The 12,374-nt window shown below is 45.3% G+C and overlaps 1 protein-coding gene across 4 annotated transcripts in view; it reads left to right on the top strand.

Moving 5' to 3' along the window:
* Positions 1–635: 635 nt before the first annotated feature.
* ttc39b (tetratricopeptide repeat domain 39B) overlaps positions 636–12,374 on the top strand; it is a 130,026-nt gene continuing 118,287 nt past the window's right edge. For 2 of the 4 annotated variants that reach the window (XM_043720582.2, XM_043720574.2), the window contains exon 1: positions 636–805. In XM_043720582.2, the coding sequence (XP_043576517.2) occupies positions 770–805 (36 nt within the window). In that variant the 5' untranslated portion in view covers positions 636–769. The remainder of the gene's footprint in view (positions 806–12,374) is intronic. The other 2 variants (XM_043720557.2, XM_087995054.1) reach the window with 2 other exon arrangements.

The following is a 12,374-nucleotide window of genomic DNA, read 5'->3' as shown; positions in this document are numbered from 1 at the left end:
CTGTAGTTTCTTGCTTAAGATCTCTCTCCTTTCTTGAATAAACAATGTACATCCGCTACTTTTCCATTTGATAGGACCTCTCCAGAATCTAGGATCTTAAGAAAATTAAAACCAACACACCCACTATCTCAGCAGCCATTTCCTTTAAGGCCCTAGGATGATGTCCAGCAAGACCTGTCATATTTTATTTCTCATTTCCTCAGCACCCTTTCCCTGGTAATTGTATAAGCTTTAAAGTTCTTCTGTCCCTTTCACCTTTGGAGTCACAATTATTTCTGGGAGGTTATTTGTAACCTTTACATGAAAGCAGATGCAAAATATTGCAGTGCATCTGTTGAATTGATATATCATTTCCTTATTTTCCATTAATTCCCCCAGATGACTGGCGGTATTGTATTCCTTTCAGTTTCATTTGCAGAGTTAACCCACATCTCACGACTGTTTGTGTCAATTCTCTGAAACACACTGTAGCCATGAGACTGCCGAAGCAAGAGCATTTGTGGAAGACAGAGCCTTGGATCTAACAGTAGCACGCAGTGACAATACCTGGCGGGCAGGTACCAGACCCTCCCCCGGCTCTGTCACAGGAGGAGGAGTCTAGATGACTAACAGGACTGGCTGCATTTTCGTTTTGTAGCGACACACCGACTGGATCCATCCGGCGGAAAGACTGCGACCCAGGAAAGTGCTTCGCTTTCACCTCTGCCGTGTGAGCCTGTGAACAGAAACTTTGTACAGCGTTTAACCACCCAGCCAGGGCTCGCCGGGGATGATGGCCAACTGCACAGAACCCGAGGCTGACGAGGTAAATGGGATTATTTGTTACTGTGTGTGAGATGGCTGGCTGATCTTGAATTGTACTTTGTGTGTGTGCGCGCATTGGGCTCTGTGACACTGATTCGATGGGGAGCGAGGTTAAACATGAAATCAACAGGATGGGGGGGGGGGGTATGTGACAGATAAAAACATTTTGAATGCCAGTGTATATTCTCAAAATCCTGCTGCTGGAGGAGATGGGTCTTCGACCCATTTTGTCACTCATTATTCTCAATGAATGTGTTGTGTAACCGAGCTCGGTGTTCTGTCCAGTATATCTTTTTGACTGTAGTAACCTTTGTCTCCCCCTTCTGTCAAACCAAGTCTAATATTTTTACTTTTCCAAATCAGGTTTCTTGTCGTTGCCCCCTTTATGTTGTCTCTCGTTAGTGAACGATGTTCCCCTCGAGGTCGCTGTCTGTCCACCTCACTCCTTTTTCCTTTGGAATAATCTGAAATGTAGACATACGTGAACCTTCTGTGATACCGCCTGACCTGAACTGAGGTGAGAGTGTGGTGCTGGAAAAGCACAGCGGGTCAGGAAGCATCCGAGGAGCAGGAGAATGGACATTTCGGGCATAAGCCCTTCATCAGTCCTCACTTTCTCTAACCTGAACTGCCCATGCGTGTAGCCCTTTACGTTTCAATATTATCAATATTGACACACACAGTGCAATGTTTTCCAGTGCAGAGGCTTTTATGCTGTGCCCTAGTTGGCTAAAGAAGGCGAGGAACTTGTAAGAAAAGGATCAGAGGGAAACATTGAAGGTAGTGATGTACTTTGTGTAGTCATACTTGAATGGAGAAAATACAAATCACCAGTTTGTGCTGGGCAAAGTCCTACAAGCAGCAATGAGATTTTGTTTGTAGACTGTGCTGGTTGAAGATTAGATTTTGTCCAAGACTCTGCAAAGTAACTCCTTTCTCCTTCAAGGAAACAGTGTCATTGAATTTTTGGAGGGGACTGATGATTCTAATTATTTTGATATTTGGTTTTTATCTCCTTCCTCTCAAGAATAATCTGACTTGTTCCATAGTCACATTTACATCATCTGGATTCCAGCTAGTGGACTAGTGGTTGTAACGAAGTTGGTCAGGTGGACCTCATCGAATATGAGGTCCCTGATTGGGGCTGTTAATTTGGGTCCAAATCAGGGAGCCCTGGCTGACAGATAAGAAATTGAGTTTTGGCAGCAGGCCTTGGAGGGAGTCGTTAGGGCTGATTGCCTTCCCTTCTTCTGGGGTTACATTAGAGCCCGGGTGTCCCTAGAGAAAGAGCACGCGATGTCCACTAATACCTTTGAGCTGTTCAAGGAGAGGTGGGCACTGTGGGCAGTGGAGCATTTTATTTCCCCCTCCAACTCTACTTTGATTTAATCCCTGCTGTCCCCTTTTTTGATCACACAGCATAGCCCTTTGATGAGAACGGCATTGCTTGTCTCTGGCCACTCGGGTGTTTCCTTTCTTCTTGGTGTGGAATATTAATAAAGGTTTATGCACCTGTTTGTTCTTCACTGTGTCCTACACCTGCACACACACACACACGACATGGGTGCTGGGGCAAAAATAAGCACTACCGCTGTTAGGCAATAGTGTGGGGGGATTAATATAAAAGAACAGGAGTGTCAGAGGTTCTGTTCACTCTGAGAGCTAGCTCTGTGGGACCTGGATCAGTGCCAAGCACTTTCCATGTGCAGAGGGTGACTTGGTGACAGGATACTGGCCTCTGTGGACCTATGTCAAGAAATTGATGTTCATATTTGTGTTTAGTATTATTCACTGACGCCATTTTGACATCATTGATTTTATTTTACTTTTTTTTTCCTTTCTTATTTTTCTTCTTCCCCACACTACTACCAGACAGTGACAGTGCTTATTTTTCCCCCATACCCATGTCATGTGTGTGCAGATGTCAAACACAGTGAAAAACAACAAGTGTGTAAATCTATATTCAATTTCCACCACCTGCAAGAAAGGAAACATCCAGGTGGCCAGTGACAAGCAGTGCCCTTCACATCAATGATTTTAATGTAAGATGGGTCAATGAATTCTGAACTTTCTACTGATGATCTCAATCAACGTAAAACCATATTTACAGTTCAGAGGCTGTAGTTTCATTATGAATTCTGCTGCATGAAGTACAGCTTTAACATAAAATGACTTTAATTTGTGAGGGAAGTATCTTACCTCAATGTGGAGCTATGCTGTTTCCAATCCAGGGAAAGAGGGATGCTTCTGAGCAGGCATTAATGATAATGTGTGACAGGCACTGGTCACCTGAGGTTTCAGAGCTGAAAATGTGTTGCTGGAAAAGCGCAGCAGGTCAGGCAGCATCCAGGGAACAGGAGAATCGACGTTTCGGGCATAAGCCCTTCTTCAGGAATGAGGAAAGTTTGTCCAGCAGGCTAAGATAAAAGGTAGGGAGGAGGGACTTGGGGGAGGGGCGTCGGAAATGTGATAGGTGGAAAGAGGTCAAGGTGAGGGTGATAGGTCAGACTGGGGTGGGGGCGGAGAGGTCGGGAAGAAGATTGCAGGTTAGGAAGGCGGTGCTGAATTCGATGGATTAGACTGAGACAAGGTGGGGGGAGGGGAAATGAGGAAACTGGTGAAGTCCGAGTTCATCCCTTGAGGTTGGAGGGTTCCTAGGCGGAAGATGAGGCGCTCTTCCTCCAACCGTCGTTTTGTTGTGGTCTGGCGATGGAGGAGTCCAAAGACCTGCATATCCTTGGTGGAGTGGGAGGGGGAATTGAAATGTTGAGCCACAGGGTGGTTGGGTTGGTTGGTCCGGGTGTCCCAGAGGTGTTCTCTGAAACGCTCCGCAAGTAGGCAGCCTGTCTCCCCAATATAGAGGAGGCCACATCGGGTGCAGAGGATGCAATAGATGATATGTGTGGAGGTGCAGGTGAATCTGTGGCGGATATGGAAGTTTCCTTTGGGACCTTGGAGGGAGGTGAGGGGGGAGGTGTGGGCGCAAGTCTTGCACCTCCTGCAGTTGCAGGGGAAAGTGCCGGGAGTGGAGGTTTGGTTGGTGGGGGGTGTGGACCTGACGAGGGAGTCACGGAGGGAGTGGACTTTACGGAATGCTGATAGGGGAGGGGAGGGAAATATATCCTTGGTGGTGGGGTCCATTTGGAGGTGGCGGAAATGACGGCAGATGATGCGCTGAACATGGAGATTGGTGGGGTGGTAGGTGAGTACCAGTGGGGTTCTGTCCTGGTGGCGGTTGGAGGGGCGGGGCTCAAGGGCAGAGGAGCGGGAAGTGGAAGAGATGCGGTGGAGGGCATCGTCGACCACGTTGGGGGGGAAATTGCGGTCCTTGAAGAAGGAGGCCATCTGGGTTGTGCGTTTTTGGAACTGGTCCTCCTGGGAGCAGATGCGGCGGAGTCGAAGGAATTGGGAGAATGGGATGGCGTTTTTACAGGGGGCAGGATGGGAGGAGGTGTAGTCCAGGTAGCTGTGGGAGTCGGTCGGTTTGTAGTAGATGTCCGTGTTGATTCGGTCGCCTGAGATAGAAATAGAAAGGTCGAGGAAGGGGAGGGAGGAATCTGAGACTGTCCAGGTGAATTTGAGGTCGGGGTGGAAGGTGTTGGTGAAGTGGATGAACTGTTCAACCTCCTCGTGGGAGCACGAGGCGGCGCCGATACAGTCATCGATGTAGCGGAGGAAAAGGTGGGGAGTGGTGCCAGTGTAGCTGCGGAAGATGGACTGTTCCACATATCCTACGAAGAGGCAGGCATAGCTGGGGCCCATGCGGGTGCCCATGGCTACTCCTTTCGTTTGGAGGAAGTGGGAGGATTGGAAAGAGAAGTTGTTCAGGGTGAGGACCAGTTCAGTCAGTTGAAGGAGGGTGTCAGTGGAAGGGTACTGGTCGGTACGGCGGGAAAGAAAGAAGCGGAGGGCTTTGAGTCCTTCGTGATGGGGGATGGAGGTATACAGGGACTGGATGTCCATGGTGAAAATAAGGCGCTGGGGACCGGGAAAGTGAAAATCATGGAGCATGAGGTTTCAGGCCAACTCTCCATATTCCCGACTGGCTGAAGCCGTTTTCCATGCCTCAGCTTCACTAGTGCACTGTAATCATCCCCTATGATCCCACACACATTGTTATCTGTTCCTTGAACCACTTTCTTCCCATTTCCCAGCCATGCAGTGTCGCTCAGCCAGCAAGTGCTGGTGGTGGCAGCTCTGACAACTCAAGCCTCAATTGAGACTGAGTCTGGGCAAACGTGTGGCTGTGGCTGTGCCAGTGATATTTGACAATGTTTCTGAGAAAGAGGTAACAAAATAGAGAGATGGACAGGACAAGGACTCGGACCAGAAACTCCTGAGACCAAGGCTTGGAGGAGGGGAGTTTTCAAACCCAATTGGGGTTCTGATGTGTAGTTTGATAACTGCTGATTTATCCACTGACATTGGTTTTATTACGTGTATTTTGTGTGCTTGTGTATATATGTTTAAATTCGGTTGGTACTAATTCCCAATAGGCCCGTTGGAATAAAAAGTATGATATTGAAATGCTGTACTTGAAACTTAACCACATTGTGCGTCGAAAATGGGTCATGCTGCAGTTGGGCAGGGACAGTCAGTTTAGGCTTTCTGAGCTTCAATATTATGTCCCTGGTGACTGAAGAAAGATTAATTAGCACTACTTTTTAAAAAAATACACAAGTTACTGGTGATAAAATTACATTTGTTTATTGTTAAGGTGTGGATATTCTATTATGTGATGTGAAACTTGGAACATTTATTTAAAACAACTACCAATCACAATTATGTGTTTACCATTGTTACATGGTCACTGTTCTGTGGTAATTGAAGATGCTAAATTCCACTTTGTTATCTTGGGATTGTGGGATTTTTCTGAGAGGGCATTTGGTCTGTTTATCGTGGTGTCAATTAATTTGTGATTGGGTTCACTAAATTAGATTTTTGTGTGATGGGAGTATGGATCTCTCTCCAGAATTTTTATATTATTTTGGATCATATTGTTTGATTTTGTTCACCTGTCTGTATTGTCACCCGCGGCTTTGCTGAAACCGATTTAAAAAAAAGATGTCCCATTGTTTATAATGCTTCTGAAACCTGGAAATATTGCCTCGCGCAAAAACAGTACATGTTGGACTTCCTGACAGCTGAAAGACTAAAGGTTTGGGATTCAGACAAAGGTGTAAATGGTGAGTAGGATAATGCGAGAAATGGGAGGGACTGGTGCAGCTGGAAGGTGGAGTGATGGGGCAAGAGAGGTGTGAAGTTCTTTTCTCACACTTTGGTCCGAATCCCCTTTGATACATATATCTGCCTGGAACAAATGCTGTCAGTGATGTCACAGGCCCTGCAGCTCCATATGCAGGGAATGCAGCCTCTGCAGTTGTGGCATTAGCAAATAAGTCATCAGTTAGTGAGGCCATAACGTAGAAGCACATTCCTGCTAAAGAGCAGAAATTTGAGCGAGAAGATTGAGCTAAGCAAATCCACAACCAAGGATCACATCAAAGCCCTGCTGTTTTACCACCTTCACCTATGAAACATGATGTACTATTAAACAGTTAATAGGTGGAGGAAGAGATTCCATGTCAGCATTGATGATCTGGAACCCAAAATATGAGTTCAAGAGAAAAGGCTGTTCACAAGTGTTCACAAACCTGTCAGCAAAAAGTGCCAAGTGAAGATCTATCAAAACCCAACTGCGCCTTTCCCCATCTCACTCCATGAACTTTACACTATCATAGAAGATATATTGTTTTTTGTTCAATTATTCTTGCGTCCTCTACTTTTTGTCATTTACATAAATGATTTGGATGCGAGCATAAGAGGTACAGTTAGTAAGTTTGCAGATGACACCAAAATTGGAGGAGTAGTGGACAGCGAAGAGGGTTACCTCAGATTACAACAGGATCTGGACCAGATGGGTCAATGGGCTGAGAAGTGGCAGATGGAGCTTAATTCAGATAAATGCGAGGTGCTGCATTTTGGGAAAGCAAATCTTAGCAGGGCTTATACACTTAATGGTAAGGTCTTAGGGAGTGTTGCTGAACAAAGAGACCTAGGAGTGCAGGTTCATAGCTCCTTGAAAGTGGAGTCACAGGTAGATTGGATAGTGAAGAAGGCTGAAACTTTATTGCTGGAACAGCACAGCAGGTCAGGCAGCATCCAGGGAACAGGAGATTCGACGTTTCGGGCACAGGCCCTTCTTCAGCACTCAGAGTGTTGAGTAACAGGGGTTGGGAGGTCATGTTGCGGCTGTACAGGACATTGGTTAGGCCACTGTTGGAATATTGCGTGCAATTCTGGTCTCCTTCCTATCAGAAAGATTTTGTGAAACTTGAAAGGGTTCAGAAAGGATTTACAAGGATGTTGCCAGGGTTGGATGATTTGAGCTGTTGGGAGAGGCTGAACAGGCTGGGGCTGTTTTCCCTGGAGTGTCGGAGGCTGAGGGGTGACCTTATAGAGGTTTACAAAATTATGAGGGGCATAGATAGGGTAAATAGACAAAGTCTTTTCCCTGGGATCAGGGAGTCCAGAACTAGAGGGCATAGGTTTAGGGTGAGAGGGGAAAGATATAAAAGAGACCTAAGGGGCAACTTTTGCACAGAGAGGGTGGTACGAGTATGGAATGAGCTGCCAGAGGATGTGGTGGAGGCTGGTACAATTGCAACATTTAAGAGGCATTTGGATGGGTATATAAATAGGAAAGGTTTGGAGGGATATGAGCCGGGTGCTGGCAGGTGGGACTAGATTGGGTTGGGATATCTGGTCGGCATGAATGGGTTGGACCGAAGGGTCTGTTTCCATGCTGTACATCTCTATGACTCTATAATTGTTACTGAGTCTAAATTTTGCCACACTCTCCCAAGCCTCACAATGCAAGTATCTTCACCACATTAGTTCAGGTATCTTACAAGGAGCTTCTTGAGAGCTATTAAGGATAAACAATAAATACTGGCCTTGCCAGGGATTCCCACTTTCCAATAATAAATAAAGAATAGCTGATAAATGTCTTTTACTGCTACAAGAGGGTGAATTTGTACTGATTTGTGGAACAATGTAAGATGTAAGTGAATTTGACTCTGAGGCTGTTCATTTTTAAACAATAACACTTCTCATGTGATAATCAGGTTGCATTTATCAAATAAACACTTGTGGTAATGGATGAGATTATCCCTTTCCTGGAGTGTGCAGCATAGCAATGAATTGTCTGCAATTCCAGTGAAGCCTTAGAACTGATTGTAGCTAGGAAGGGGCGTATTCTGAAGATGGGGAGGGGGTGAGGAGAAGTAAGTGAAAAGGTGGAAATGGAGCCCAGAGAGCGCGACAAAAAAAAAACAGGCTGACAAAGGGATGGATGATGGTAAGCCAGGGAAGGAGAAAAACTGATACTAGGGCCCATGAGTAGGTGTAAGTGTGTTGTCTGTGCTGAGGGTAGCCTGTGTCATGGCAGGCCCTGGGGTGTGGGAGCCATAGGACATCATAGAATCCCGACAATGTGGAAGTAGGCCTTTTGAGTCTGCACTGAGCCACTGAAGAACTTTCCCCAGACCTACTCCCATCTTATCCAAGTAACCCTACATTTTCCATGGCTAACCCACCTAGCCTGCATATCCCTGGACACTTTGGGTAATTTAGCATGGCTAATCCATCTAACCTGCACATCTTTAGACTGTGGGAGAAAACCGAAACACCCAGAGGAAATCCACGCAGACATGGGGAGAACATGCAAACTCCATGCAGATAGTCACCAAAGACTGGAATCATACTCAGGTCCCTGGCACTGTGAGACAGCAGTGCTAACCACTGAGCCACCGTGCTGACATGGAACAAGGTGTACAGATTCGAGAATTATTGAACTGAATTGAGCTCTGTAGGCTAAGGTTCCCGAAGTGGAAAATAAGATGCTATCAGTTCTGAAGAGGGGTCACTGAACTCAAAATGTTAACTCTGCTTTCTCTCTACAGATGCTGTAAGACCTGTTCAGTTTTCCAGCAGTTTCTGTTTTGTTTCAGATCTTCTGCGTCCTCAGTTCTCTGTTTTATTGCATTAAAACTTTGAGTGAGTTAGCCCTAAAGGGATGCTCTCTTTTGCTCACCACTGAGCAACTAAACATTGGACAATAAGATCTCTGAGTAACCTTCTTGACTTGTCAGTAATTAAAGTCCTTGGCAATCAATTAATGACCACTCAATAGCCTCAACTCACCACTGATCCAAAAACTTTGCAAGTTCAAAAAGTGGCTGATTTTTCTGACTAGAAAACAAGTGAGGCTTTTTAGATTACATTACAGTGTGGAAACAGGCCCTTCGGCCCAACAGGTCCACACCGACCCGCCGAAGCGCAACCCATCCATACCCCTACATTTACCCCTTACCTAACACTATGGGCAATTTAGCACAGCCAATTCACCTGACCTGCACATCTTTGGACTGTGGGAGGAAACCGGAGCATCGGGAGGAAACCCACGCAGACACGGGGAGAACGTGCAAACTCCACACAGTCAGTCGCCTGAGGCGGGAATTGAACCCGGGTCTCAGGCGCTGTGAGGCAGCAGTGCTAACCACTGTGCCACCGTGCCGCCCACTTGACTGCATATTAGTGGTGGGTCTCCATTTGCCCCAGTCTAGGGCTTGTTGTGGACAATGACCTTGTCTTTGTCTCTGATCCCATCCCCGTATCCCTCATGCTACAAGACTTGATAGAAAAGCACTTAAGTACTCACCATTTAAACCATTAATGCTTAAGCATTCAGAAATTATTCCAGAAGTTGCTTGCTTCTGATTTGCTTCTTGGAGGTGCTTTAGAATTGAGAAACTTGGTCAGCTGTTCAGCTGTTAAGCTGTTCAGAGATGGAACTTATGAGCTTTTTCACATGAAGTCAATCATCCCGAAAGATGCTGTGCTGACACTTAGCGCATGTTACACTAATTATCAGCAATTTAACTGGTACATTTTACTACAAGTAAGGTAAAAATATATTCCTGCATAAACTTGCCACACAACTTGCAATTTTGAAAGACCATGAGATTAATTTTTTTGTTTTACTTCAGGCAGGAGAAACACCCATTATTAATGAAAGACTTGTATTTGACAGAAGAATATTCATTTGTAGGTTATGGACATTGTAGGCAATGCATTTATTGCTCATCCTAGTTATGCTCATTGTGTGGTGGAATTAATTGCAATGCACTGTTAGGCAATTATGTGTCAACTATGTTGTAGAACTGGGATCACAGCAGGTCAAACTGGTTTAAAAACAGTAGGTTTTGTTCCAGAAAAAAGAACGTCACTGAACCATTGATTTATTTTTAAACTTTCGTCTGATCACTTTGTGGTTCCTTTTACTAATTTAGCCTTTTTTGCATATATATTTTAAAGAACTAAATTCTTAAAACAGCCAGAGTGAGAATTTAAACCTGAGTTGTACACCCTTTGGCCTGGCCTGTCCATGCCAAACATAATCCCAATCTAAATTAGTTTCATCTGCCCACACATATCTCTTCATACCTTTCCTATTTATGAATTGCAATGATTGGAACTAGGTGGATCTTGTTGACAGCAAGATTATTGATTAGCCCAAGTTAACACCAACCCCAATCAAGAAGCACTAGCTGACAAGTGTTAAGAGGGGATTTAGATTCTCCACAGTTCAGGAATAATAATTGAGAAGCTGTGAGCATCGTTTTGAGATACATAAACTCCCAGAAATATTGGTCATGGACAATGGGACGTTAACAGCAGGGAACTTCAGTATTTCCTAAAGTCAAATGGTATTCGACACATAAGGACAGCTCCATACCATCCATCTTCCAATGATCGAGCTGAAAGAGTGGTCCAAATATTGAAGACAGGCTTAAAGACGTAACCTACAACTTCACTTGATACCAAACTGTCCCAGTTCCTGGTCAATTATAGGACCACTCCACAGGCAACAACAGAGATAGCTTCAGCAGAGTTGCTGATGGGGTAAAGACTCTGCATTAAGTTAAACCTGATACTTCCTGCCACTGCCAGTTATTTGCCTCCTCTAAGTGAGAGAGACAGTTTAATAAAGGGAATGAAGTTTGGTGCTGGAACCATGGAAAAGACTGTATGGATATGAGGCAAAGTTGATGCGAGGTCAGGTCCTGTGATTTACAAAGTTCAGGTAGGTCCTGAACAAACATTTGGATCACCTGAAAGCTGTTACCTCACAAATGGGGCAGGAGCAAAACAAACCTGGCCCCTCAGAACAGCCAGAAGTCCTGTCATAAACCGTAGGTTCTTCCCTCTCCGTCTAACTTGAGGAAATCTCAGAGTCTGAGAAAGATGCAGCCTCAATAGTGTTCCCCACAGAAGAAAAGGAGGAAACTCTCCCAAGACACTCCAGATGCAAGAGATGGGCTGCAATCAGGTACATGCCGCCCATGTAAGAAGAACTGAACCTGTGGCGAAAACATTGTCGGAAAAGCTACAAGTGAAAGACCAGATTGACATCACCGGGAGGAGGGATGTAGTGATTGGAACCATGTGTATCTTGTTGACCATGCGATCCTTGATTGGAGTTGTTAACCTGAGCCAATCAGGAAGCACTGGTTGATCAATATTGACAGGGGATCTTAGGTGGTAGTGTAAGAGTTAAAAAGAAAAAAAAATAGACAGGGGATTTAAAATAAGCACTACCGCAGTTAGGCGGTAGTGTGGGGATAAGAAAAAAAAAAGAAAAAAAAACAGGAGATTTTCACTGTGTATCACACCTGCACACAAAGAAAAAAAAAATATAAACATGAGACTCATATTTCACACAAAAAAAAATTGACTGGGGATTTAGAATCTCCTCCTTAGGAACTGGGACAGTTTGGTATCAAGTGAAGTTGTAGGTTGCGTCTTTAATCCTGTCTTCAATATTTGGACCACTCTTTCAGCTCGATCATTGGAAGATGGATGGTATGGAGCTGTCCTTATGTGTCGAATACCATTTGACTTTAGGAAATACTGAAGTTCCCTGCTGTTAACGTCCCATTGTCCATGACCAATATTTCTGGGAGTTGATGTATCTCAAAACGATGCTCACAGCTTCTCAATTATTATCCCTGAACTGTGGAGAATCTAAATCCCCTCTTAACACTTGTCAGCTAGTGCTTCTTGATTGGGGTTGGTGTTAACTTGGGCCAATCAATAATCTTACTTCCCTCCAAGGCCCCAAGGGATCCTTCCATATCCGCCACAAATTCACTTGCACTTCCACACACATCATTTATTGCATCCGCTGCACCGATGTGGCCTCCTCTATATTGGGGAGACAGGCCACCTACTTGCAGAATGTTTCAGAGAACACCTCTGGGACACCCGGACCAACCAACCCAACCACCCCGTGGCTCAACACTTCAACTCCCCCTCCCACTCCACCAAGGACATGCAGGTCCTTGGACTCCTCCATCGCCAGACCATAGCAACACGACGGTTGGAGGAAGAGCGCCTCATCTTCCGCCTAGGAACCCTCCAACCACAAGGGATGAACTCAGATTTCTCCAGTTTCCTCATTTCCCCTCCCCCCACTTTGTCTCAGTCAAATCCCTCGAACTCAGCAC

The sequence above is a fragment of the Chiloscyllium plagiosum genome, unplaced genomic scaffold (genome assembly GCF_037043375.1).
Source record: "Chiloscyllium plagiosum isolate Xiang-an unplaced genomic scaffold, Cpla_swu_hap1 HiC_scaffold_2, whole genome shotgun sequence".
NCBI lineage: Eukaryota > Metazoa > Chordata > Chondrichthyes > Orectolobiformes > Hemiscylliidae > Chiloscyllium > Chiloscyllium plagiosum.
The sequence above is the reverse complement of the archived record's forward strand: the minus strand, read 5'-3'. Positions and strand labels throughout refer to the sequence as shown.